Source organism: Kogia breviceps, chromosome 14 (genome assembly GCF_026419965.1).
Source record: "Kogia breviceps isolate mKogBre1 chromosome 14, mKogBre1 haplotype 1, whole genome shotgun sequence".
Lineage (NCBI taxonomy): Eukaryota > Metazoa > Chordata > Mammalia > Artiodactyla > Physeteridae > Kogia > Kogia breviceps.
Genome location: NC_081323.1, coordinates 56,817,748 through 56,845,616, shown reverse-complemented (window position 1 = coordinate 56,845,616; position 27,869 = coordinate 56,817,748). Strand labels below are relative to the sequence as shown.

Sequence of the window (27,869 nt, the reverse complement as noted above, 5' to 3'; positions counted from 1 at the left end):
GAGTGATGCCTGAGCAGGCCTCTCCCCAGCTCCTTGCCTGCTGACCGGGGAAGGCTGTGTGATCTCACCTGGGCACTCCCCCCCATGTTTAGGACCAGGAGAAGGCTCTGGACAAGTATGAGCACGAGGTGCGGGGCCTGCAGAAGCGAGGGCAGCAGGTGGTACCCCTCAAGTACCGCCGGGAGATGCCATTCAAGCCCATCCCCGTGGAGGCACTCTGTGACTTTGAGAGTGACCAGGTGAGCCCCTGCCTGGTACTACAGGTGCCCCAGCCAGGCTGGGCCCAGATCTGCCTCTTCTCATGTCACTGAAAGGCCTTAGGGGTGACATGGCTGGATGCAGGGTCTCAAATATTTCAGGAGCCTGTGTTTATCTCCATCATGGGGTCCTCTTTGCCAATGCCCCTGCATCACCCCACCTGTTGCCCTGGGCTTTTCTGTCCTACCAGATTAGTGGCCCAAGTCATTCCAGCAGAAGTCCCAGGGAAGGTTCTCATTGGCCTGCTCTGAGTCATGTGTCCAGCCTAAACCAATCACTGTGGCCAGGGATGCCATTCTCTCATTGGCCAGACCTGAGTCACATGTCCACCCCCAGAAATCAGGGAATGGAGGGATGAGAACACATGGGCTTGGACTGCACAGGGGCTCCCCAAAGGGAAATCCACGTGGGTGCTAGGCCGGCAGACCCAACACATGCTCTCTTGGTGCTGGCCCCTCTCAACTCTCTATGATGGAACCTCTTGGGGAGGATCTGAGAAACAGGCTAAGACTCCCCAGGTCCCAGAGTTAGGGGTGGGGTTGAGGTGGCGACTGGGCTCCTGGCTACCAGGTGGGGCAGGCCTCTCCATGTATTCTGACTGGCCTGTCCCCACCAGGGCCTAATCTCTCGGGGCTACAGCTACACCCTGCAGAGGAACAACGGGGAGAGCTGGGACCTCACGGACAGTGCAGGGAATGAGCTGACTGCCCCGGCTGTTTGCTTCATGATCCCTCCCACCGACCCCGAGGCCCTGGCTCTGGCCGACAGGTACAGGGGCAAAGGAAGGAGCCAGAGTGGACTGGCCGCACGCCCTGGGCCCCTCAGGCCACGTACAGCCCTGGGCACCCCAACTCAACCTCAGGGTGCCACTAACATCCCCACACCTGCACCCCCTTGGCGGCTCAAGTGGGACAGCAGCAGATCCTGTTGGCCGAGCTGACTTGTGTGTGAACCTCTGTCTCTGGGCACACATCAGGGAGTGGTTTTTCTGCAAGGGCCTCTGGGCCTTTGCACATACTGCTCCTTCTACCTGCACACCCAACCCACCACCTGTTGGCTCAGGCCTCTTGGTTTGAAGACCCAGCCTGGGGGTCACCTATTCTGTGAAGCCTTCCCTGATTGCCCCCTCATCCTCCACCCTGGCTCCAGGAAAAGGGCTGCCGCCTCTTTCTCAAGCACCTTCTCCCACTGCTCATGCTGCTGTCATTAGGGTGCTTTGTGTGTGTTAGTCTCATTGGGCAGGGGTTCCTTGAGATTTACTATTTTCAGGGCCTTGTTCAGTACCTAGTGCAAAGCAAGTACTCAAGAACTCTTTGTTGAATGAGTGATTTAAGGAATTCCTTCATTTATTCATTCAGCAAATATGTATTGAGCACCTACTGTGTACTGCTGCCTCAGGGGTAACATCTTGGTGGGGAAAACAAATGAGCAAACAGGATTATTTTATAAATTTATTTGTTTTTATTTTTGGCTGTATTAGGTCTTTGTTGCTGTGCACAGGCTTTTTCTAGTTGTGGTGAGTGGGGGCTATTCTTTGTTGTGGTGCGTGGGCTTCTCGTCGTGGCTTCTCTTGTTGCAGAGCACGAGCTCTAGGCCCACGGGCTTCAGTAGTTGTGGCACATGGGCTCGGTAGTTGTGGCTCGCGGGCTCTAGAGCGCAGGCTCAGTAGCTGTAGCGCACGGGCTTAGTTGCTCCGCAGCATGTGGGATCTTCCTGGACCAAGGATCGAACCCGTGTCCCCTGCATTGGCAGGCAGATTCTTAACCACTGTGTCACCAGGGAAGCCCAAGATAATTTTAGATAGTAAGACTTGCTATTGAAGAAAAGAGAGACAAAGAAAGGAAGGAGGGAAAGAAGGGGTCCGTTGAACCCAAGAGCAAAGAAAGACCAGCGTTTCAGCAAATCCTTTCTACGTGTGTCGTGTTAACTTTTCAAAGCATTTTGATGAGCTTCCCGACTCCTCGAGGCTGTCTGTCCAGCCAGAGTCCAGGGTCCTGTGTCGTGGGCAGTAGGGGCAGTGGGCTGCCCCAGGTCCGCAGCCCGTTTTTGCTGTCACAGCCTGGGCAGCCAGTACCAGAGCCTGCGGCAGAAGGCAGCTGGAAGCAGAAGGGCACTCCAGCAGCGGCATGAGGTGCTGAAGGCAGAGAACTCTGGAGGTGGGTACCAGACGCTGCCTGAGGCTCTGGGGGGACAGGGAGGCGGGGCCGGGCCCAGGATCTGTGCTGCAGATGGGACAGTGGAGGTGGGGAGGCTGGCCCTCCTATGCCCCCTCCCTGGGCCTCACGATTCCCCACTGCCACCCGACTCTGATTTCCCTCCGGCAGATGCCTCTGACCTGCAGGGCCGGCAGCTGCTGGCCGGCTTGGACAAGGTGGCCAGCGACCTGGACCGGCAGGAGAAGGCCATCACAGGGATCCTGCGGCCACCGCTGGAGCAGGGCCGGGCCGTGCAGGACAGTGCTGAGCGGGCCAAGGACCTCAAGGTACCCCAGTCTGGGGGCACAGGCTGGCCCACTGGCTCCCTGGGGCCCCTGCTCAAGGTCTAATCGCCAAGGGGTGTCTTGGCGCTCAAAAGGGACCACTTGCCACGTGTAACAGGAAGTCGTGAGTTGTGGGGAGGGGGGCTGCTCTAGGCCAAAGACTGAGGAGGTGCCTGAGGCCTGGCGCCCCCAAGACACACCCCCAGGAAAAAGGGCTTGTGGCAGACCTGACAACAGCAGGACTGCAATCTGAGCAGATCAGCACTGAGCTGAGTGAGAGGCCGCGGTGCCCGGCATCACACGGGCTCTGGGGTGACAGGGCCGGCTCACTCGCCTTGACCACAGACACACCGTTCAAGCCCAAACCTCAGTGTCTTCAGTAAAATGGGCTGATCCCCACTTAGGGGGCCTCGACAGGGTGGGGCAAGATGAGCCGCATGAACACCATCTACTTCTCACCTCTTTTACACACACACACAGTTTCCCGGGTCCTCGGCACCCTCCACGATGGGCGTGACCGTTCGCGGTTTACAGGAGAGGAACGGGGCTCAGAGAAGTGCCGTGGCCCTTGACGGGGCTCACACCAGGGCTGGTCTGGTTGGGGCCGAGCCAAGGCCAGAGGATGCCTGATACAGGGGTGGTGTTGGGGCTAGGCCCCACCATGTCCCCTACTAAGCTGCTTGGAGTCATACCCACCTCACTGGAATTGTCCCCAAAGATGAGTAAAGCCGTGTGAAGTAGTGGGAACAGGAACCTATTAATATTCATCACTTGTGAGTCACCATCCACTGTGTCAGAATTCCCAGGGATGCTCATTACAAACACGGACTCCTAGGCCAGCACCCCAGATCCCCAGTCAGGCTGCCCGGGGAGGACATCCCTGGGTGGGGGTGGCTGCCAGCTGTGGTCAACGCGAGGGGCTCTGGTCCCCACAGAACATCACCAACGAGCTGCTGCGCATCGAGCCCGAGAAGGCGAGCAGCACGGCCGAGGGCGAGGCATTCATGCAGGCCCTCCCGGGCAGTGGCAGTGCGGCCCTGCTGAGGACGCGGGTGGAGGACACCCAGCGCAGATACGAGCGCCTGGTGCAGCTGCTGGACGCGGCCCAGGAGAAGTGGGTGCAGGCGGGCAGTGGGGAGGCCGGGCGGGGTCAAGGGCCAGCACCGCCCCCCAACTCCTGACTCATGTCCTCAGGGTTGACATCGCCAACCGCCTGGAGAAGAGCCTGCAGCAGGGCCGGGAGGTGCTGGCCTCATACGAAAACCAGCTGGCCCAGGAGGACACGGTGCCCGAGAGTGGCCATGCCCTGGACAGCAAGAGGCAGGAGCTGGTGGTGAGTGTGGGGACCCTGGGCCTCAGGAGCCTTTCTCTGAGCTGGGCATGGGCTCCAGGCACCCCTGCCACCCCACCTGTGGACATTCGAAGGGCCTGAGGCCCAGGGTAGCAAGTCTCTCCAGGTTTGGAGTCCCAGCCGCACACAGGGTTTCTGCAGCCTGTGGAAATCAGGTGCTGGTATCTTAAAATCGAATGTCCACAAAATCCCCCCAGATTCCCAGTGTCTCTGGACAAGCAGATCTGGCCACCTGGGCCCACATGCCTGCACAGCGCATCGGCTGAGCATAGGAGCCTCTGCCCCAGCCCAGCATCTGCCCTCTTCACCATTGCCGCTGGGCTCGCTCTAAGCATTGGGGTCTGTGAGCCCGCGGGAGGCCCCTTATTCACAAACCACCTCACAAAACCCTTGCCCTTGTGGTGAGGGCCTCATCTCAGAGCCTTCACCAAGGCCACTCCAGTCCCGGGCACGGTGTCACAGGCACATGCCATGTGCCGCAGGGCTTTAGAAGCTAGTTTTCCCAGGGTATTGGTCATTGTAACGAAATGGAAACTGCAGAAGTGACCACAGGTTTGAGGAGAAACTCAGAGGCAAAGCGCCGGTCCCCACCCAGGTCCAGGCCTGCCACCCGCTAAAAGCAGGCAGCCCCAAGAGCTCTGGGTAGCACCATCCTGGGCCCCGGAGCTCTGGCCACAGCACCTGCCATCTGCCTCTCTGCCCTGGCAGGCCATGGCCTCTGAGCTGCAGGCCCGGCAGGCCCTCCTCAGTGAGGTGAAGCAGAATCTGCAGGCCGCCAAGCAGTGCTCTGGCTCGCTGGCCAGCCGCTTCCAGGAGCACTGCCCGGACCTGGAGCGCCAGGAGGCCGAGGTGCACAAGCTGCACCAACGCTTTGACAACCTCTGCCAGCAGGTGGAGCTCAGGTGAGGGGGTCTCAGGGGGTCTCGGCTTAGTCTGCCTTAAGGCACCAAAGTGGGATTTCTGCGGACAACACTGAAGTCTATTTGATTTCTAAAGAATTTCCTCTTTCTGAAAAAAGCAGTACATATACAAGATAAAACACACAAAGGGATTATAATGACCAAACCCTTCCCCCAAGATCAGCACTGCTACGTTTCTTGTGTGTCCGTCCAAAAACATTCTGTATGAGCTAGGGTAGGTAATTAACGTGCAGATGACAACACACCACATACAGTGTGTTTTGCTATTTTCCCTATCATATATTTTCCCGGCCTGATAAGTCAGTAAGTGTTTCCTCCTCCTCTTCTGTTTTCTGGAAGTTTGGGTAGGCTGGGTATTAATTCCTTAAATGCCTGGAAGAATTCACCACTGAAGCCATCTGGGCCTGCAATTTATTTTTTTGTGTGTAAGAGGGTTTTTAACTACAAATTCAACCTCTTTAATAGATATTGGACCATTTGGGTCATCTAATGCTTGAGCAACTTCAGAAGTTTGTGTCTTTCAAGGACACATTGTCCATCTCATCAAGTTGTTGAGTTTATTGGCATAAAATTGTTCATAATATTCTCTTATCCTTGACTATCTGCAGGATCTGAGGGAATGTCCTCTCTCTCATTCCTGATGTTGTATCTTCTTCTGTTGTATCTGTTTATTCTTCTTGTCCCCCTGATCATTATGTCTGAGGTTTATCATGTTATTGACGGTTTCAATGAACCAGCTTTGGTTGCAGTGATCTTTCTCCTGTTTTCCTGTTTCCTGTTTCACTGACATCTGCTCATTATTATTTCCTACTGCTGCTTACATTAAGTCCAATTTGCTCTTCTTTTTCTTTCTTAAGGTAGAAGCTTAGATTGTTGATTTGAAAGCTTTCTTTTTTTTCTAAGCATTTAAAACTACATACTTCCCACTAAGCACTGCTTTCACTGTGTCCCACAAATTTTGATGTTTTTATTTTCAGTGAGTTCAAAAAATTTCCTCACCTCCCTTGTGATTTCCCCTTGGATCCATGAGTTATTTAGGTCCTAGAATTCACAGTGGGCATCCCTGTGAGTCCACACAGGAGGGCCTTCCTGCATTTTACAGAGGCTGCACAGTATTCCAACACAGTATTCTGTAATTTACATAACTACTTCCTTGTGAACGTTTAGGTTATTTCCAGTTAAATTACTTTTGATGACCTCTTTAAAAGGGATGGCAGGCAGCTCTCAGTGAGACCTGAGAGCTCAAAGGCCTGACGGGCTTTGTCCCGCAGGGTCCAGAGCCTGCAGAGCACCCGGGCTGCTCACGACGCCTTCTGTAGTGGCCGCGACCGCCTGCTGCAGTTCCTGTCCCACATCCCCAGCTACGAGCCCCAGGAGACAGACGGCCTCAGCCAGATGGAGACCAAGTTGAACAACCAGAAGGTGAGAAGGCCATTTCCGCGTTCACAGGAGGATGGTCTCAAGTGGGGGTCGGAGGTTAGCAAGCCCCTTCGTGAACGGGGGCCTGGCAGTAGTCCTGGCCCGGCAGGCTCCCAGCACCCGAGTCTCTGACAAGGACGGGGTCTCCCTCACCTCTCTGTCCTCAGTGCCCAGCACAGGGCCTGGCCCAGAGTGGACACTCCGTGCAAGCCAGCTAAATAAGCAAATAGCTACAGGGACACAGGGGAGCCCTCAGGGAAAAACCCATTTCCAAAGCCCAGAGTCCTGGCTCCCCCGAAGGTAGCAGGGCCTTGGGGTGAAGGACGAGGAACAGGAAGCCCAACAGCCTGGTCTCAAGTCCTGCTCCCACCCCCATTAGCCATGCGCCCACGGGCCAGTCACTGTGTCGCCCTGTGCCTGGGTTTCCTCATTCATAAACTGAAGGTGAGGACGGTGCCTACCTCACAGGATGTTGGGCGATTCAGTGAGATAATCTAAGAAAGATACTAGAACAGTGCCTGACATTTCGATGCACTCAATAAACACAACTTTCCTGCCAAAAATAATTATCTTCTTGGCCCTTCCTTTTTTTTTTTTAATAGATTTATTTTTTATTTATCTATTTTTGGCTGCGCTGGGTGTTTGATACTCCTCACGGGCTTTCTCTAGTTGCGTCGAGCGGGGCCTACTCTTCGTAGTGGTGTGCGGGCTTCTCATTGCGGTGGTTTCTCTTGTTGCAGAGAATGGGCTGTAGGCACGCAGGCTTCAGTAGTTGTGCCACACGGGCTCAGAAGTTGTGAATCACGGGCTCTAGAGCGCAGGCTCAGTAGTCGTGGCGCAGGGGCTTAGCTACTCCAAGGCACGTGGGATATTCCCAGACCAAGGCTCGAACCCGTGTTCCCTGCACTGGCAGGCGGATTCTTAACCACTGCGCCACCAGGGAAGCCCTTCTTCACAGGGCATTAGAATTGCCTTTTGTAACAAACAAATGTAAACAAGGAAGCCATTCGTTGTAGTTTGTGCTACGGAAGAATTCCAGACTCCAAGGAATCCAGCTACTCTATCTAGGTTTTGGATTTTTATTTATTTTATTTTATTTTATTTTATTTTGCGGTACGCGGGCCTCTCACTGTTGTGGCCTCTCCCATTGCGGAGCACAGGCTCAGGACGCGCAGGCTCAGCAGCCATGGCTCACGGGCCCAGCCGCTCCGTGGCACGTGGGATCTTCCCAGACTGGGGTACGAACCCGTGTCCCCCACATCGGCAGGAGGACTCTCAAGCACTGCGCCACCGGGGAAGCCCTGGATTTTTTTTTTTTTTTTAATTTTTGGTTTTCAAAGTCTCTGTTGTTTTACAGAACCTGCTAGATGAGATAGCAAGAAGGGAAGAGGAAGTACAGAAAGTCTACGCCCACTCCCAGCAGTACCAGCAAGCTGTCAAGGTGAGACGTGACACCCTGCCCAGAGTGTAAAGCAGCAGGGCCTCTTCCCACCAGCTGGTCCGGTGGGGGTGTCCCAGGCACTGCTTTGGGAAACAAGATGGCACTGGGCATTGAATACCAGAAAAGGATTTTCTACTGTTTATAGCAGTAACTGGGGGAATTTATCCTAAAGAAAAAAATATGAAAGAATAATAACGTGGGATTAACAAAATCATTGTACTACAGAATTATTTACAATAGCAAAACAGACAAACTAGAAATAACCTAAATGTCCAATAGCAGAGGAACAGCTAGTAAATTATCATCTAAACACACAATGGATGTTAAAGCCATCAAACTGATCCACAGGATTAGGAGGCAACATGAGAAAAGCCATAACTCTTATGGTACAGAGTTAAATGAAGAAAGCAGAATGCCATGGTCTCTAGGCCAGGGAAGGCCTGGAAGGAGCATGCTTTGGGGACGGAAGGGGATTGTGGGCCTACTTTTTCTCATCTCACATGTTATTCAGGGACGTAGGTACGTACCACTGATGGATCTATGGTTCTCAAAACCTCCTGGCAGTCAGAACAGGGTGTGGCTGAGCGGAAGACCTTTGCAGTCACCTGGAAGGGGTATAAGAACATTTTGGTCTCACCTGCTCTTGTCTGCCCTCTGCCACGTCTCTCTCACGCAGGACTACGAATTGGAAGCAGAGAAACTCAGGTCCCTCCTTGACTTGGAGAATGGAAGAAGCAGCCACATGAGCAAGAGGGCCAGGCTCCAGTCCCCTGCCGCCAAAGTGAGGGAAGAGGTGAGCTCTGCAGGCCAGGCCTTCTCGGGGTTCCCTCGCTCCAGAGAGCAAGGCATGCAGGCCTCAGAGACGCACACACAATAGGGAAACTGGCCCCAGAGCCCTCCGGGGTGCCAACAGGTTCAGTAAGAGGAGATAACTTATTCTGGGGTGGCGACATTGATATGCCTAGAAAGACAGCCTGCTGGGTTTATCTGAGCCAGAGCCACGGACTCCCCCTGCTCCCCCTAAGTAAGTACACACAGACAGAGGGCCGATGTTATCAGCTCCTTCTGTACACGAACGCGTTAAGGCTTAGAGACAGACCTGCTCAAGGTCACTCGCTGGGGGTTTAGGCTTCTGACTTTAAATCCAGTTTTCTCTCCTGTAGATGAGACTGTAGTAGAACTCCAGGTAGGAAAGGGCAAGAAGGTACCCTCTCGCCCCAAATGCCAGACTTTTCAAACACCGTCCAGCTCACCTTCGCTTAGCCTGTTGACTCCTGTTTACTCTCCTGTAGGAAACGGCTCTTGCTGCCAAGTTCACGGAAGTTAATGCCATCAACAGACAGAGGCTGCAGAATCTGGAGTTTGCTCTGAATCTCCTGAGACAGGTAATGGATCTCAGTAAGGCATTCTACTCGAAACTATCCCAAGAACTGAGAAATAAGACTCATTGTGCCTCAGAGAAACAGGCTGTGAACCAGTGGGCGTGTCCCCCTGCAAACAGGGTTGGGTGGCGCCAGTGCAGACGCCAGCCCATGCCTGTGCCCCTGTGGACATGAGTCCAACCTACGTGTCCCATCCCTCAAACATTTGCTGAGTACCCAGAAAAAGGTAACTTATTTTTAAAAGCCCAAAACGTTAACGACAACACTGTAATAGTTAAGAAAGTGGAAGCAACTCAATATTCACCAGCAATGGGTGTGCAACTGAGCCAGGGTCTGTCCACACAATGGAAAATGACGAAGCTATCACACGACGAGGTGGCACTCTCTGTGCCACTGCAGATTCTCTCATAAGTGCAACAAGCAGGGTGCAGAACAGACATCGCCGTTAGTGTGGAAAAAATAAATACGTGTCACACGCAAAAATATACGTGTCTCAAAGGTGACAGTATCCTGTAGGAAAAGGACCAGAGGTGACGGACAGCCTCTGCTTCACACTCTTCTGTGGTTTTAAAATATTTTCCCAGATGCAGTTAAACTAGTTGTTTTACCATTTTCAAAAGGAAGCCTAGGACTCTAGTGAACCTGGCACTGAGGGGGTCCCCTAAGGACCGCAGGACAAGCTGTCTGACCTCTGGCGGGTGGCCAGGTGGGGTCGGGCCGTGCAGAGTCCGGCATTAACCCTACGCTGTCTTCTGCTTCCCAGCAGCCTGAGGCAGGCATGATCCATGAGGCCCTGCCCGGGAGCCAGCCGGGCTCTGGAGCAGAGGAGATGTGGAAGATTCAGAAGGAGCTGGACGAGGAGGCGGAGCGGAGGCAGCAGCTGGAGAATGAGGTCAGGAGCGCCCAGGAGGAGATCCGGACCCTGCAGAACCAGAGCCCACAGGAAGCGGTGGTGAGGAAGGAGGTGCTCAAGAAGGTGCCAGACCCCATGCTGGAGGAGAGCTTCCAGAAGACGCAGCAGACCCTGGTGGAGGAGCAGCGCAAGAACCGGCTGCTGCAAGAGGAGCTGGAGGCACTGCAGCTGCGGCTGCGCGCCCTGGAGCAGGAGGCCAGGGACGGGGGGCAGGAGTACATGGTCAAGGAGGTTCTGCGCATTGAGCCGGACCAAACCCAGGCCAACGAGGTCCTGAGGCTGCGGGAGGAGCTGGAGGAGCTGCGGCGGCAGAAGGGTACCCAGGAGGCAGAGGCGCTCCTCCTGCAGCAGCGCATCGCAGCCCTGGCCCAGGAGAAGAACCAGGTGCGGGAGAAGGTCACCAAGAAGGAGGTGGTGAAACTGCAGAATGACCCTCAGCTGGAGGCAGAGTTCCGGAAGCTGCAGGAGGACCAGCAGCGGGAGCAGCAGCTCAGGGAGAAGCAGGAGGAGGAGCTGAGCTTCCTCCAGGACAAGCTGAAGAGGCTGGAGAAGGAGCGGGCCATGGTCGAGAGCAAGATCACCATCAAGGAGGTGCTCAAGGTGGAAAAGGATGTGGCAACCGAGAGGGAGGTGGGTGACCTCAAACGCCAGTATGAGGACGAGGCCGCCAAGGCTCGTGCCTACAAGAGGGAGAAAACAGGGCTGCTCCGAAAGATCTGGGCCTTGGAGGAGGAAAATGCCAAAGTGGTCGTGCAGGAGAAAGTGCGGGAGATCGTCCGGCCAGACCCCAAGGCAGAGAGTGAGGTGGCCAACCTCCGCCTCGAGCTCGTCGAACAGGAGTGCAAGTACCGGGGGGCCGAGGAGCAGCTGAAGAGCTACCAGAGCGAGCTGGAGGTGCTCCGGAGGCGGGGTCCCCAGGTGGAGGTCAAGGAGGTGACGAAGGAGATCATCAAGTACAAGACTGACCCCGAGATGGAGAAAGAGCTTCAGAGGCTCAGGGAGGAGATCATCGACAAGACCGGACTCATCGAAAGGTGTGACCTGGAGATCTACCAGCTGAAGCAGGAGATCCAGTCCCTGAAAGAGGCCAAACCCCAGGTGCAGACCAAGGAGGTGGTCCAGGAGATCCTGCAGTTCCAGGAAGACCCCCAGACCAAAGAGGAAGTGGAGTCTCTGAGGGCCCAGCTGTCAGAGGAACAGAAGAAGCAAGTGGATCTGGAAAGAGAGAGGGCGTCCCAGGAGGAGAAAATCAAACAGAAGGAGGAGGAGCTTTCCCAGGTGAAGGAGAAGATGGTCCAGCAGGAGGTCGTCAGGTACGAGGAGGACCCAGGCCTGCAGGCCGAGGTGAACGCCTTCACCGAGAGCATCGATGCAGAGCTGCAGCAGATCGATGGCCTCCGCGGGGAGCTGCAGCAGCTACAGTGCAGGCGAGCGGAGCTGGAGCGCCAGCTGAAGGAGCTGGAGCATGAGCGGCAGACACGCAGGGAGGCTGAGCTGGAGGTGCAGCACCTGAAGCAGCGGCTGGCCCAGCTGGAGGAGGAGGGGGAGGCCCGGGAAAAGGTGACCCTCAAGCAGAAGGTGGTGCTGCAGCAGGACCCCCAGCAGGCCCGGGAGCACACCCTGCTCACGCTGCAGCTGGAGGAAGAGCGGCACCGGCGGCAGGTCCTGGAGCGTGAGCTTGAGACCCTGAAGAAAAAGCTGGAGCATCTGGAGAAGATGGAGGTCAAGGAGAAGGTTGTCTTCTCCAAGAGCATCCAGGTGGAGAGAGGCGACACCGAGCAGGAGATTCAGAAGCTAAAGAGCAGCCTGGAGGCGGAGAGCCAGAGCAAGAGGGAGCTGGACGCGGAGGTGAGCCGGCTGGAGGCCAAGCTGTCGGAGCTGGAGTTCTGTAACTCCAAGTCATCCAAGGAGCTGGATTTCCTAAGGGAAGAGAACCACAAACTGCAGCTGGAGCAGCAGAGCCTGCAGCTCGAGGCCCACAGGCTCCAGTCTGAAATCAAGATGGCGGTGGCAGAGACGCAGGGCCTAAGGAGAATGCCGGTGGCGGTGGACCCCGGGGCGCAGCTCGACTGCCGCCTCCAGTCCCTGGAGCAGGAGCTGGACGACCTCAGGCAGCTCTCCAGAGACAAAGACCTGGAGATAAACGAGCTGCAGCGGCGCCTGGGCTCCATGGCCATCAAACGGGAGCAAAGGGAGAACCACCTGCGGCGCTCCATCGTCGTCATCGACCCCGACTCGGGCCGCGAGCTGTCCCCAGAGGAAGCCCACCGGGCTGGCCTCATCGACTGGAACATGTTTGTGAAACTTAGGAGCCAGGAGTGCGACTGGGAGGAAATCTCTGTCAAGGGTCCCAACGGGGAGTCCTCCGTGATCCATGACAGGAAGTCTGGCAAGAAGTTCTCCATCAAAGAGGCCCTGCAGAACGGAAGGCTGACCCCTGCCCAGTACAACCGCTATGTCAACAAGGATATGTCCATCCAGGAGCTGGCCATCCTGGTGTCCGGGGAGAAGTAGGCACGGCCCCACCCTCACCTTCCTGGAAGCAGATGCTGGCTCTCTCCTGCCCAGTACTCTCCTTGGTATCTTTTCTCCCTGGCCCCCGTGCAGCTCCTAATCCATGCAGGACCCCGTGTGTCCCCCAGCTGCTCAGAGCACAGCTCAACCACAAGCAGGACAGGCACCTGCTGAACCATCATCCAACCAGGTGAGTGACCTGCTTCATCTCCCGACGATGGTTCAAACCCGCAGTGCCCTTCTTCTTTCTCCTTTTCCCACGGTCCCATAAACAGACTCCTTGTGTGATACCTGGAAGCAACTGAAAACTACTAAAGCACACGACGACCAGCAACTGGGGTGGACAAGCCTGCTCCATGCAGCACTGGCCTCCACACCCCAGCAGGGGAAACTCTAGGGCAGAAAGGCCTCCCCGCTTCAGCAAAGCAACAGCTCCCCAGGCCTGCGACCTGCATTCACACCCCTCGGGATTCTGGCTCAGCCAACTCGTCAGAGGCCTTCTGGGGAGATGGATCTGGGCTCTATGCCAGAAAAGGCGCAAAGAAACCAAAACAGCACCTGACCCTGGTGCTCGAATGAAGCTTAACTGTCAAGCCAGACTGTCCCAAGAAAACGCACCATCAGGGAACGTTTCATGTTCTGAAATTAAAGTACTTTCCTAGTGGACTGTGTTGCTGTTAGCCTTAGATTCGGTGCCTAGTCCTGCTTATCTCACTGCCATTTAGTAAACTCCACAGTTGATTTTCTACCAAACAAATTTCAGGTCCTCTGTATCTCACATAATATTATGTAAGAAAATGGGAAGTAATAGGGAACTCTATTTATAGTGCAAAAATAAACACCTGGTGGCTTGATTCTAATTTCATGGTAAGTGTGTTTCTTCCTCTTCTGCATGAGGCTTATTCTCCAACACCCTCTTGGCTTTTAGCCAAGATGAACGTTCCCTACATACCAGCTCCTAAGGGACAAAGAATTACTTGCAAATATGGTAAAAGGAAATAAATGAGAAACGATGTTTTGGAAACCTTGAAACAATTTATTGGGTGGTTTTATACAAGATTAACAATTTCCACACCACCCCCAACACCAACACAGTCGCTGCGAGAAAGCCACAGCCCTTTCACACCCAAGAAACGCCGGCAAGGAAAGCCCTGCAGCGCCGTGGCCCATAAGCCCGCTCCGCCAACAGACCTGCCTTGCCGTGGCTCTTTAAGTCATTCACTCTTTCGTTACCACAAATAAAGCATCAACAAGGAAAAGAAACCTCATAAACTCCCCATCAAAGAAACGTTTCCCTGAGGCAAGAGGCATCACTAGATTCCTAAGAATGAGGGTATCCTGCTCCAGCCGCACACTCAGTGGTGCTTGGGGAGGAGGGAGCACTGCAGGGAAGGGAACCAGGGTGTTCTCCTGCTGCTCAGCGTTCACGGACGGCCTCTGCGTGGCTCTGAGCTCAGCAATACAAATCTCTTCTTTGGCTCTTTTGCTACTACCTAAGACTATTCTGTAAACTGGAAACCCAAGTTGCAAAAAATAGATATAATAAAGGGATAAGGAATCCACTTAGCCCAATGTGAAACACATGTTGGTTTTTATGTAAAAAAAGAGCACAGGCCTGGCCGACTAGCTGGCAGAGGTCTTGCTCCCCCTGGAAACCAGGCAACCTCTGTGTGAATCGTGAGTTACCAAGCGTTGTATCCTGGGAGTCAGAAACCAAGAGAGCTGCCCGTGTCTTCACACAGGCGTACATTCTGAGGAGGCTGTTTACTCTCAATGTATCAGAAATCACTTAGCTAGAGCAGTCAGTTCAGACTTCACAGGACAGGCAAGTGCCATAAAAAATCTTTGTGAAGCAGCCACTGGGTGAGTGGGATGACTTGAGCTCCGGGGTAATTGTCCCAATCTGTCTGACGTGCTCTCCAAGCTCGTCAGCATGTCACCCTGAAGTCAATGCATAGCCCTGCTGCCTGGAGAGCCAGGACCTCCAGGCCTGTTTCTACACGGCAGATGCTTCAGAGGCCTGTTCCTGCAGCTCTGCCTGAGAATGTTTTTTAAATAAACTGGAATGTCTACCTGTGACTTGGAACCCCTCATATCCTTGGCCCTCAAAGAGATGAAGAAGGGCTCTGGGGCTCTGCAGTCCACCTGTATGAACTCTGGAAAAACAAAGTGGGGTGCCTGGCTGAACTGGGACCTGGGATTTGTGGGCCCAGATGACCTTCAAGTCAGGACAGCACAGATTATGTGCAACCATAAAAAACTCAAACTGGCTATGTCTTAAATACAGACATATCTTTAAAAAAGGTCTTCATCTGAGATCCACTCAGAGGGCTGAATGGATGTGTGTCTAATTCTGCTCCACCATAAAGGCACTGGAATTATGTCTTCCTAGGAACAACATGACTTGCGAAGAATAGTCCCATTCTATCCAATGCATTTAATGGTAAGGATGAAAACTGAGCCAAAAATAAGTGTCTTTAAAAATTCTACCACAATTGTTGAATCTACAAAGGTCTTTTCTCTAAAAGAGCTTCATTGTCACGTTCAGTGGAGAGACGGGCCCCCACGATGAGCACACATTGGGTGTATTTCTCCAAGAACAAGGTACATCTCCCAGCTGCAATGTTAGCTAGGTTTGTCCTGTTGAGCACACAGCCTGAGGATGGACGGACACTGTGACCATCCAGGGAGCCCACTGTGGCCAGAAGGAGCCCCGACCAATAGGGTGCCATGAGGTACTCTGACCAAATGTGAGGGGGTCAGGCAGATGTGAAGCACAGGTGCACCACCTGCTCTGCCCCGCCACCAGAGCTCTGAACACGACCCGGCACGCTCCCCTGCCTAGCGCTGCCCCTCTGACGATTGTCTACAACAGAGCGAGAGGCCTGGAGTACCAGGCTGGTCAGGGCCTCCAGAGAAGCACGGGGCTGCTCCCCTAACTGAAGGCACATCACACGTGCCAAGAGACACTCCACTTAGCACTCATGCCTTCTCCAGAAGAAAATCAATGGCAGAAAGAGCATAGTTATTATCCGATTTCCGAGACCTACTCGTTCAGCTTCCAGCTTTTCCCTTGAAAGTCACAACTTCCGTGGTACGCTGGGCCCTTTCCCATGAAGCTGAGAAGCATCTGAAAAAGAGTAAGCAAAAACAGAGCATAAGATTTTCAGGATCTCTGATTCCCTTAAGGCAGCAGTAACCAAACCTCAAGGGGATCACTTCTTAAATAGCAAAAGCCCCTGAACACTGAATGTTCTAAGGCTCAAAGGAGCCAGACACACTGGCAGGTTATCTGAGTGTGCTGCTCCTTGCAGTGGTGCAGAGTGCCACGCACTGGGAGGGCAGCTGCTGGCTGAGCACCATGTTCACAGAACCACCGCTCTGCTGTGCAACGCGGGCCACTCCAGTTCTCAGCCACAGCTGTCATCCCCAGGCAGAGCCAGACTCCATGGTGAGGAATGAAAAGCACAGTGAGCATCCACACCATCAAAGACCCTCAGGTCCTAAAAGGACAAGCTCAAAGGCACTAGCATTCTGAGTCCATGTGGGAAAGAAAGCAAAGCAGATACAAGTCACAGCTGGAACAAGCAGACAGCTTTTCACTGACAATCACTCATGTAATCCTACAACGAAAAGAATGTCTAAAAGAGATATTCAAATAGCCTGTTTTAGCATAGATGCTTTTCAGATAGTGTTTCAACACCCAGAGGAAAAACAGGTAGGAAATGGTACAAGAAAACGCTTTTCCCTTTTTTGCTGAAAATATCACAGACCAATGGTCATGTTTTCAATGGCTCTTCAATTATTTTGTTTGAAAGAGTGTATCCGGAAAGCAGAGAAAGTGCAATCTTTCAACAGCCACAAGCTCTCGCCTAGATGGCTCTGTGACCACCAGCTTGTGGAATGAGTCCCTGCATCTGACTGCTTCTCCAGAGGAAAACAGAGTAACTGCTGATACAGGCTTAGCTCCCCAGTTTCTTTCTCTCAAAAAGCAACACTTCCATCTTGGGGATTTACAGTCCATTCTTGCACCCAGCTGGCCTCTGGCAGTCACTATGAACGTGTCAGCCTCAGGACACAGGGCCAGGGACCCACGGCACTTCTGGAGGCAGACACGGGGCCGAAGCTCTCAGCACGGCAGGTCCCAGGCACGTCCAGCTGGGCAGCTCCCCGCCTCACATCTAGCCAGGACCCATCCACCAGGGCAACCCAGGCTCAGCTTCCTCAAGAATGACTCTCCCCTGAGCAATGTAGACCCCAGGTCGTTTCTGGAACAGGTCTAGAGTAGTAAGAGCAGCAGGCCAAAACAAGAGATCCCGTGAGGGTTCCCAGCAGCACTGCATTACGTGTGCCTAAGGGCCAAGGTCCCAGGACAGGGCAAGGCAGACCACTCACTGTGCATGTGCTGGCTCAGGGTCCACTTCCCACAGCTATGAACCTAGGGCCATAGGCCAGTCCCTTTCTGAACGCCACTGCTCTATGGAGAGGAGACCCAGGGATGACAGGGAATGCTGCCTCAGTCGTGTCGTGATCCCAAATCTCTGCATTGACACCTGGACTGAAGCGAAAGCTGCTCCTCTCCTGGACACATGCTGATATCAGGGATAAGGGTCCCTCCCGAAGCCTTGCCACTGTACCTGCTGCTGCTACTTGGACTCCCCCCCACCCTTTTTTTTTTTTTTTTGCGGGGCCTCTCACTGTTGTGGCCTCTCCCATTGCGGAGCACAGACTCCGGATGCACAGGCTCAGCGGCCATGGCTCACGGGCCTAGCCACCCCGTGGCATGTGGGATCTTCCCAGACCGGGGCACGAACCCGTGTCCCCTGCATCAGCAGGTGGACTCTCAACCACTGTACCACCAGGGAAGCCCTGGACTTTCCCTTTTACTTAAACTAAATTTAGAGTCTTCTGTTAGCTGGTACCCCCTAGAAAGGGATGTGAACCTAAAGGCCAGTAGTGCCCCAACTAGCCCTTGGGAAATCAGCACCATTACCCTTCTAGTTTTGTTAATTAAAGAGGAAATGCTGAGCTATGAGTGGGGAACTCCTCAGCCTTGTACACAGGCCATCATGACTTCCTCTGTGATCACAGAGGGCAAGGCTGACCAGGAAGATGTCACAGCGGTAGAAAGAGCCTGTGTCCCTCAGTCTGAGTACCCACAGAGCTGAGCCTCAGAGGACAAACCCACACAACATGGTGACAACGAGAGGCAGACACTTACGTCCTTGGCAGCAGACAAGGCCTCTGATGGGGGAGGGGAATGGCCCACAGTGCATGTGGCACTCTGACCACCTGGAAATTACCTGGCAGACTCTGCGGGATGTGGGTAGACACAGCAGCGTGTGGGAGAGGCGCTGCACGGGGCGGGCTGGAGTGCAAGCCAGCCAGGAGACCTGAGAGGAAACAGGAAGGGAGAGAAGAACAAAGCACACACATTGAAGACAGGAGTGGAAAGCATCCTCAGCGCTCCAGAGCCCCAGGCAACCTACTGCACTGGTTCTGGATGGAAATCCCAAGGGGGTGGCTCAGCAGGGTCCCCAGGAAGGCTGCCCACGGTCACACACCAGACAAACACAGGAACCCAGCACATGACAACAGAACCTGTGGGTCACACAGAGGCACTGGGGCACCTTCTTTACCTCCAGTGTGGGGAGGAAGGAGACACTTACTGTGGCCGAGGCCATGGTGGAACGTCCCAGGGGCAGGGCCTGTGACGATGGCATCCTTGGAGACCCCTGCTTTAGCGGAGGAGTCAGCACTAAAGGAGATTACGTGGAGGGGGAGCTGGGAGATAATCCCCAAAGAGTTCGAGTTCAAGGCCCCAGGCAGCTTTGCGCTGCCTGCCTTGTAGGATGAAGACAGTAGATTTAAGGGTGAGGAGCTGGTCAGCAGCACAGCCCCACTCGTTCCTTTCTGGGGAGGAAGCACACAAAGGGATCAGCACTCCAGCCCCATCCAGAGCTCACTCACAAACCAAACCTGTTACCATACCTGGGGGGACACATGCACGTCAGCCACCCCTTGTGAAGGAACCCCCTCCACTGTAGCCCAAAGGGAGGAGGAAGACAGTCTCTGAACTGCAATGGAAGGGCTCCCAGAACAGAGTTCATTTTAAAAAGCAGGTGTTAAATATGCCTTCCTTATGCAAGAAAGAAAGGGAAGGATACCCACAAATGTATATAGGAATATGTGTATGTGTATACTTATATATCCATAAAACATACACACACACACACACACACACACATTTTTAAGTATTAATCTTTGTTTTTAGAAAGAAACAGGAAAAACCTGGAAACTAAGGAACAGTTACAGGGGGTGTAGGAGGAGGGCACAGGCAAGCGAAACTTTGCTCAACACACCTTTCTGTAGTTTTGTCCTTTGCAACCACATGGTTGTCTTATATATTGGAAAAATGGAGAAAAAAATAAGCTCGCTCTCATTTCCCCAACCTGCATCCAAACTTGTAATCACCTGCAGGCAAACCTCATTAACTACTGGACTCTGTCAAATCGCCTTTGTCTGACCTACAGAGTCTTTCCAAACCCAATCAAAGGATCATTCTTAGAAGGTACTGATCTTCCTAGGGCATGAGTATCTCCACATAACTAATGATCTGACAGTATGCATTTCATTTACTTGCTTGGAGAGATGGACAGGCAGGAGGCTATGAAAGGAAAGTTTTCTAGCTCATTCCATGCCATCCAGATCCACAGCCTCCCTGCACAAATGGTGCTGACCAGTCCTTTCCCTCCACTCGTCCTCCCAAGGAGAAGTTTCAGGCTCTCCTGGGAGTCCTGCCACCACAAAAGTAGAAACCTGGAAACAGGAAGCCCGGTCCTCCTTCCAATTTCCGGGCTCTGTTCCTACCTGACCTTCAGCGTCAGATCTCACTCTCTGACCAGAGCAAGGCCAGCGGCCCTGCCCACAAGGCCCACGAGGGGAGGGCTGCTTCAAGATACTCACTGGCAAGGAGGTAGACGATGTCACGCTGCTCACCGCACTGGGCTTCAGGGAGGAGGTCAGTAACTTGGCCACTCCCTGGGTCCCCCCACTAGAATCTCCATTTGGACCACCTGGAGGTGCCACCAGGGTCAACTTCTGGGAAATAGGTGGTTTTTTCACTGCAGAGCCTGGGATGGGTCGGCTGGCAGACTGTCCTGTGGAGGGAGGCTGCACAGCAGGGAGCAGGTTCCCAGAAGCAGAACTCTGGACTGGCGCTCCTCCAGAGGAAGAGCTGCCAGAAGAAACCCCGTGCTTGGAGATAGAGCCGGCAAAGGGACTGTTCTTATAAGACGGCCCTGAAGAGCTGGCTGAGTGCTGTTTTGCTGGATGGCTCAGGGGAGTGGAGGACAAGGCTGGGGTCTTATGAGAGCTGCTGCTGGAGGGTGGTGTGCCTCCTGAAGACACTGGCGTGGAAGGATGGAAGCTCTGGCTTTTGGTAGCTGTCTTGACGAGCTGGAGGAGGGAACGGTGACACTGAGGGGAGGCAGGCTTTGGGCCCTGAAGCTTATTGACAAACGGAGCTGGGGGTGTGAAGCTCTTCTGCTGTTGAGTGCCTGCATGAAAGACTTTGACCTGGGGGCTGGGCACAGGAGCTCCTGCCTGGGGTGCGTGAGACGTCCGTGGCAAACTGTGGTGCTTTGCTTTGGACTGCTGCACTTCTGGCAGGCCCTTGCTGAGGGTAGCCTGACAGGACAGTTCTTTGTAGCCAGAACTCTCTGGTTTTTTCTCCTGAGAGGACTGCCCCAGTGCCAGAGCCTGTTCAGCCAGAAAATTGAGGGGTGACTGCAGAGAGCTAGAGGGTGGTGGGGCAGAAGAAGGGCTGGGCTTCGGAAAGTTCCTTTTTTCTTCCGTACATAAAACACCTGCGACTTTCTCTGCAGGCACTTTTGAAGGTGCAGGCAGTGTGAACTCAGAGCTCCCGCTGGCTCTGCTGTTCAGTGCAGCCAGTTCCTTGGACACAGCCTCCAACGAGGAGGCCGAATTACGGATCAAGTCTCCATCCAACGAGTCCTCCACGTTGATAGGAGCAGGATTAGCAAGGCTGCCAGATGCCTGGGATGAGAGCTCCCTGTTTGCAGCCCCAATGCTCAAGCCTCCTCCCAGGTGTTCTGAAGGCAAAGCAAGGGGGCTGCCAATCTGGCCTGATGGGATGGAAACCTTTTTATCAGGCTTAATCGATGATTCCTAAAGGAAAGCAGAAAGGCCAATGTTTACAAATGTCCAAAGATGCCAACACTGGCCCTGCTGACAAGACATATGCATGAGAATACAAGACAAAGCAGCGGGTTTTCCTGTGTGATCACAAAGCCAGGGAAGAAAGGAGCAGGTGCCAGGCATGCGTGAACTTGGAAATGCTGCAACCCCGCCACCCTCTGCCCACACCTGGGGCTGGGGCTGGGCTGACCTAGGCACACACACACACCTCCACAGGGAAACTCTTTGCTCTGTTTCTGAAAAACTATAAGACTTGAGCAAAGAGATGTTCTCCCTGTTGGCCTTCACACTACCTCAGTGCTCCTAGCCACAATCAGAAAATGACATGGGGCAGGGGAACTGCTTTAGTTTTCTTTCCCTCCTTGGTTTCCCCAGTACCTGTCCCCTCCGTGGGCTCAGGAACGGGGTCTGTCCTGTCACTCCCACCTCCCGAGCACTTGGTGCAGTGAGTCTTAAGGATGTTGGAGGAGCTCAACAGACTCTCAGGAATAACTGATCTGCATGCTTGTTCCCTCCGACTGTTCAGGTATGGTGAAATGCACTACAAAGCCTCAGGAACTGGCAAGAATTTTGGTGAAACGGCAATTTTTACTACATTGAGATCTCTGCCACATCAAAGTCATCTCACAGTCTCTAGTTTCCAACTGTTGCTCTCCCCTCCGCGTCTGCTAGTCAACTGGACAAAGCCTCCCACCCTGCCAGGTGCAGATCCAGGCTCACCTGCTCTTCACTAGGATGGTGCTCTTCCATAAGAGATTAGGACAATTCACACTTGTGACACTTTCACATTTGTAAGGGCTCAGAGGGCTGTCAGGAGGACCTCACTTGACCCTGCAACGACCCCAGGAACTGGCCAGGTGGGTGCTGTTTCCTAGAACTGGGGCTGAAGGGCACTAGAGGCCCGACTCAGGTCTCTGCCCTGCTGACCTCAGGCCACTCCTGTGGGCCACGCTGCCTCTTGGTACAACCTAATCCCAAAGAGCTATCCCCACAAGACCAGCAAAGTTCAATGAGCTGCCAGGAGCATGGCTGCAGAGAGATGAGAAAAGATGACATGTGACCTGGGCAGGCTGACTCACCTTCACCTTCATTTTGGAAGAGGCCATTACTTTCTTCTTGGCCCTGTTCAAAGGAATGAACAGAGAAAAGGTTCAGGGGAGATCCACAAAGGAGATAAAAATGCCAGTAGTCCTGACAAGTGAAAACACTGAGACACTCACAGGATTGACGTCAGGTGCCCATGGCCTCGTCTGCTCTCCTTAAACAGAGTCCTGGAACAAACAGAGAACACTGGGAAGTCTGCACAAGCCCCCTGAAAGCAGACTCTGCTTCCAGAGACTTGTCACCTCCCTGATACTCAGTGGCTGTCACTCATTAAATGTCAGTGGGCTGGTGAGAGGGCCTTAGTAGCTGCACTGGCCACCTGAAAGCCAAGGAAGTAGAATTCACCAAAACAAGTTATGGGTCTGCCCCCAAACCTCTCACAGTAATTTTTCCCCAAAGTCAAGAGCACTTTCCTTACTGCCTATTCTCATACCTCTCCAAAAGTAAAAATGTGAAGTGATCCATGGCATTATCTTTTCCCAGAGAAACAATAAAAATTTCTTTATGCCCTCCCCTACGTACCTTCAGCAGTCCAATCTATAAGTGACAAGAGCAATTCTATTTAAAGGGACACTGAGACAAGAAAAGGCCTGCCCAACAAAGAACACTCACTTGCTCCAAGGGGAGGGTCCTGGGAACAGGGCTGAGTAGGAAGCACCAGGAATGGTCTGCCCACCTGGACAACACTACACTGGCAGAATCCATCTGACGGAACTATTCTGTAACTCTAGAGGATGTTCAAGGCTTACAACTTCCAGGGGAAGACTTAGATGAGTAAACTGTGGTTAATTTCAGGTCTCAACACAGTAGCAGCTGCCCATCCCCCCCACAGTGGCCTGTGCAGGTGTTCCTGGAGCAGCTTGCACACAGCTTGTGGAAACAAGCGTGGGCAAAAAGGACCCTGGTCTCCAAAGATGAGGGATCTGTGCTCTTTTGGCTGATCACTGCTTCTGATCACAGAGGTGGGAGGTGCACACAGCTGTTGTTGTTGCACCTCAGGCTGAAGTAACTGCCAGGGGATTTAAAGGGCTGGCACCACCTTTTAACCTCCTTCTTTTTCTGATTTTCCCCTTTCTGGTGTCAGACATTAAAGAAAAAAAAAAAAAAAAAAAAAACTACCTACATGGGAAAAATTAGAAAGTGACTGCGTGTACCAGCAAAAAGCTCAGAAATGACCTAAGAGTAACAAACACATTAAGTTCACACATCAGGCTGATCCTCAACACAGTGACAGCCTACAACAACAACAACAACAACCGATGAGCAAAAACAGTATATAAAAGAAAGCAATCCCTATGGAAGCGGGAGAATCTGATTTCCAGAGTTATCACAATATTAGATTCAAATGTCTGGTGTTCAACAAAAAATCACAAGGCACACAAACAAACAGGAAATATGGCCTGTTCAAAGGAAAAAAAAAAAATCAACAGAAACTGTCCCTGAAAAAGACCAAATGGCAGCACGAAGCAACTAAGCCTGTGTGCCAAAACTGCTGAGCCTGTGCTCTAGAGCCCATGAGCCACACTACAGAGCCTGTGTGCTGCAACTCCTGAAGCCCACGTGCCTAGAGCCCGTGCTCTGCAACACAAGAAGCCCCAGCAATGAGAAGCCCGCACACCACAATGAAGAGTAGCCCCCACTTGCCACAACTAGAGAAAGCCCTCGCGCAGCAACAAAGACCCAATGCAGCCAAAAATAAATAAATAAAATTAATTTTTTTAAAAAAGACCAAATGGCAGATACACTAGACAAAAACAACTGTATTAAAGATGCTCAAAGAACTAAAGAAAGATGTGGAGAAAGTCAAGAAAATAACATGTGAACAAAATGGAAATATCCATAAAAGACGGGAAACCTGAAAAGAAACCAAAAAGAAACTCTGGGGCTTCCCTGGTGGTGCAGTGGTTGAGAGTCCGCCTGCCGATGCAGGGGACATGGGTTCGTGCCCCAGTCCGGGAAGATACCACATGCCATGGAGCAGCTAGGGCCATGAGCCATGGCTGCTGAGCCTGCGCATCCAGAGCCTGTGCTCCGCAACGGGAGAGGCCACAACAGTGAGAGGCCCGCGTTCTGCAAAAAAAAAAAAAAAAAAAGAAAAAGAAAAAAAAATTCTAGAGCTGAAAAGTACAGTAACTGAAGTGAAAAATTCAGTAGAGGGGACTTCCCTGGTGGTCCAGTGGTAAAGAATCCACCTTCCAATGCAGGGGACGCAGGTTTGATCCCTGAACAGGGAACTAAGATCCCACATGCCACGGAGCAACTAAGGCTGCATGCCACAACTAAGGAGCATGCAAGCTGCAACTAGAGAGCCTGTGTGCCGCAACTACAGAGCCCACACGCTCTGGAGCCTGTGCGCCACAAACAGAGAGCCTGTGTGCTGCAACTACTGAGCCTGCTCGCTACAACTATAGAGAAGCCCGTGGTGCATCAAAGATCCTGTGTACCACAAAGAAGATCCCACATGCTGCAACTAAGACCCAATGCAGCCAAAAATAAAATAAATAAAACAAATAATTATTAAAAAAAAAATTCAGGGCTTCCTTGGTGGCACAGTGGTTAAGAATCCACCTACCAATGCAAGGGACACAGGTTCAAGCCCTGGTCCGGGAAGATCCCACATGCCACAGAGCAACTAAGCCCGTGCACCACAACTACTGAGCCTGCACTCTAGAGCCCGTGAGCCACAATTACTGAGTCCACACGCCTAGAGCCTGTGCTCCGCAACAAGAGGAGCCACTGCCGTGAGAAGCCTGCACACCGCAACGAAAGAGTAGCCCCCGCTCACCACAACAAGAGAAAACCCATGCACTGCAACAAAGACCCAACGCAGCCAAAAATAAATAAATCAATTAATTAACAAAAGAAATTCAGTAGAGAGATTCAAAGGCAGTTTTGAGCAGGCACAAAAAAGAAACAGTGAACGTGAAACAGGACAATGAAGATTATCGAGTTTGAGGAACAGAAAGAAGACTGAAGAAAAGTGAACAGAGTCAAGGGAACTGTGGGACAGCATCAAGCAGACAAGCACACACCAGCACAGTGTGGATGTCCCAGAAGGAGGACAGAGAAAGGGGCACAGAGAACAGTGAAGAAATAATGGCTGAAAACGTTCCAAATGTGAAAACAAACAATGTAAGCGTAAATACATGAATAAAAACATCCAAGAAACTTAAAGAACTCCAAGAAAGATGAACTCAAAGAGACCCACACCAAAACACATGATAATCAAGCTTTCAAAAGCCAGAGGCAAAGAGAGAATATTGAAAGCACCCAGATACTATTGAATCATCACACACAAGGGATCCTCAACAAGATTATCAACAGACTTCTCATCAGAAACTCTGAAGACCAGGAGACAGTGGGCTGATATATTCAAAATACTAAAAGAAAAAGACTGTCAATCAAGAATCCTATATCTGACAAAACTGACCTTCAAGAGTGGGGGAGATAAAATCAACTATACTTCAATTTTTTTTAAAAGTTGGGGGGCTCCCCTGGTGGCGCAGTGGTTGAGAGTCTGCCTGCCGATGCAGAGGACACAGATTCGTGCCCTGGTCCGGGAAGATCCCACATGCAGCGGAGCAGCTGGGCCCGTGAGCCACGACCACTGAGCCTGCACATCCGGAGCCTGTGCTCACAACGGGAGAGGCCACAACACTGAGAGGCCCACGTACCGCAAAAAAAAAAAAAAAAAAAAGTGAGGGACAAATTAAGACATTCCCAAATAGATAAAAGCTGAAGGAGTTCATGATCAAAAACTTACCCTGTAGGGCTTCCCTGGTGGCGCAGTGGTTAAGAATCTGCCTGCCAATGCAGGGGACAGGGGTTTGAGCCCTGATCCGGGAAGATCCCACATGCCATGGAGCAACTATGCCTGTGCGCCACAACTACTGAGCCTGCGGTCTACAGCCCGCAAGCCACAACTACTGAGCCTACGTGCCACATCTATTGAAGACCGCGTGCCTAGAGCCCATGCTCCACAACAAGAGAAGCAATCGCAATAAGGAGCCTGCACACCGCAAGGAAGAGTGGCCCCCGCTCACCACAACTAGAGAAAGCCCGCATGCAGCAACGAAGACCCAACACAGCCAAAAGTAAAAATAAATAAAATAAATAAATTTATTTTAAAAAAACTTACCCTGTAAGAAATGGTCAAGTGTCCTAAAGGTGAAATGAAAGGACACCAGACAGCACCTCAAAGCTACATGCACAAAGATCTCAAAAAGGTGAATACATGACCATTAGAAAAGCTAGTGTTATAACAACAATGGTTTGTAACCACACTTTTTGTTTTCTACATCATCTAAGAGACTAATACATTTAAAGAAAAAAAATTAGTTTAAGGGACTTCCCTGGTGGTACAGTGGTTAAGAATCTACCTTCCAGGGCTTCCCTGGTGGCGCAGTGGTTGAGAGTCGGCCTGCTGATGCAGGGGACACGGGTTCGTGCCCCAGTCTGGGAACATCCCACATGCCACAGAGCAGCTGGGCCCGTGAGCCATGGCCACTGAGCCTGCGTGTCTGGAGGCCTGTGCTCCGCAACAGGAGAGGCCACACAGTGAGAGGCCCACGTACCGTTAAAAAAAAAAAAAAAAAAAAAAAAAAAGAATCTACCTTCCAGTGGAGGGGACACAGGTTCGATCCCTGGTGGCGGAACTAAGATCCCACATGCCACAGGGCAACTAAGCCAGCACGCTGCAACTACTGAGCCCACGCGCCTCAACTAGACAGCTCGCGTGCCACAAACTACAGAGCCCACGTGCTCTGGAGCCTGCGTGCCACAACTAGAAAGAAGCCCACATGCCGCAACTAGAGACACACCCTCATGCCGCAACAAAGAGCCTGCACACCGCAACAAAACATCCTGTGTGCCGCAACTAAGACCCGACGCAGTCAATAAATAAATATTTTGTCTAAAAAAAAAATTAGTTTAAAAGCTATTATTACTGTAACTTTGGTTTGTAACTCCAAATCTTGTCTTCTACAAAACTTGGAAGGCATTTAAAAACTTGTTAGTTTGGGCTTCCCTGGTGGCACAGTGGTTGAGAGTCCGCCTGCCGATGCAGGGGACACGGGTTCGTGCCCCGGTCCGGGAAGATCCCACATGCCGTGCAGCGGCTGGGCCCGTGAGCCATGGCCGCTGAGACTGCGTGTCCGGAGCCTGTGCTCCGCAACGGGAGAGGCCGCAGCAGTGAGAGGCCCACGTACCGCAAAAAAATATATATATATATATATTAGTTTATGTTTGGGGGCACACAAGTATAAAAATGTACATTTTTTTTTGCGATATGCGGGCCTCTCACTGCTGCGGCCTATCCCGTTGCGGAGCACAGGCTCCGGATGCGCAGGCTCAGCGGTCATGGCTCACGGGCCCAGCCGCTCCGCGGCATGTGGGATCTTCCCGGACCGGGGCATGAACCCGTGTCCCCTGCATCGGCAGGCAGACTCTCAACCACTGTGCCACCAGAGAAGCCCCTAAAAATGTACTTTTGTGACAGCAGCAGAGCTGTTAAGGGTGCAGTGTTTTTGTATGTTGATCAACTTACAGAAGTAAGTCCCTTCTTATCAGTAATTATTTTAAATGTAAATGATTCAACACTCCAATCAAAAGACAGAGACTGGCAGAATAGATAAAATGCATGATCTAACTATATGCTATCTACAAGAGCCAAAGACCTGGGACTTCCCTGGTAGGAAACATGGGTTCGATCCCTAGTCCAGGAAGATCCCACATGCCATGGAGCGACTAAGCCCATGTGCCACAACTATTGAGCCTGCACTCTAGAGCCTGCGAGCCACAACTACTGAGCCCGCGCACCCTAGAGCCCACACGTCACAACTACTGAGCCCACACACCTCAACTACTGAA

General features: G+C 52.5%; 2 protein-coding genes across 11 annotated transcripts in view; one reads left to right on the top strand and one right to left on the bottom strand.

The window, feature by feature from the left end:
* The window catches only part of PPL (periplakin), a 49,962-nt gene extending 35,706 nt beyond the window's left edge, over positions 1 to 14,256 (top strand). For 2 of the 3 annotated variants that reach the window (XM_067012506.1, XM_059038756.2), the window contains exons 12-23: positions 93 to 239; positions 875 to 1,026; positions 2,317 to 2,414; positions 2,583 to 2,740; positions 3,673 to 3,851; positions 3,932 to 4,070; positions 4,797 to 4,990; positions 6,280 to 6,430; positions 7,785 to 7,868; positions 8,545 to 8,661; positions 9,161 to 9,253; positions 10,014 to 14,256. In XM_067012506.1, the coding sequence (XP_066868607.1) occupies positions 93 to 239; positions 875 to 1,026; positions 2,317 to 2,414; positions 2,583 to 2,740; positions 3,673 to 3,851; positions 3,932 to 4,070; positions 4,797 to 4,990; positions 6,280 to 6,430; positions 7,785 to 7,868; positions 8,545 to 8,661; positions 9,161 to 9,253; positions 10,014 to 12,677 (4,176 nt within the window). In that variant the 3' untranslated portion in view covers positions 12,678 to 14,256. The remainder of the gene's footprint in view (positions 1 to 92; positions 240 to 874; positions 1,027 to 2,316; positions 2,415 to 2,582; positions 2,741 to 3,672; positions 3,852 to 3,931; positions 4,071 to 4,796; positions 4,991 to 6,279; positions 6,431 to 7,784; positions 7,869 to 8,544; positions 8,662 to 9,160; positions 9,254 to 10,013) is intronic. The other variant, XM_059038757.2, reaches the window with a different exon arrangement.
* UBN1 (ubinuclein 1) overlaps positions 7,716 to 27,869 on the bottom strand; it is a 45,300-nt gene continuing 25,146 nt past the window's right edge. For 2 of the 8 annotated variants that reach the window (XM_067012507.1, XM_067012509.1), the window contains exons 13-17: positions 22,118 to 22,168; positions 21,977 to 22,019; positions 19,644 to 20,867; positions 17,981 to 18,070; positions 13,693 to 15,807 (exon numbers count right to left, since the gene is read on the bottom strand). In XM_067012507.1, the coding sequence (XP_066868608.1) occupies positions 15,724 to 15,807; positions 17,981 to 18,070; positions 19,644 to 20,867; positions 21,977 to 22,019; positions 22,118 to 22,168 (1,492 nt within the window). In that variant the 3' untranslated portion in view covers positions 13,693 to 15,723. Of the gene's footprint in view, positions 8,035 to 8,175; positions 8,474 to 9,121; positions 9,245 to 13,692; positions 15,808 to 17,879; positions 18,071 to 18,346; positions 18,591 to 19,643; positions 20,868 to 21,976; positions 22,020 to 22,117; positions 22,169 to 27,869 lie in introns of those variants that run through there. The other 6 variants (XR_010836416.1, XR_009331162.2, XM_059038761.2 and 3 more) reach the window with 6 other exon arrangements.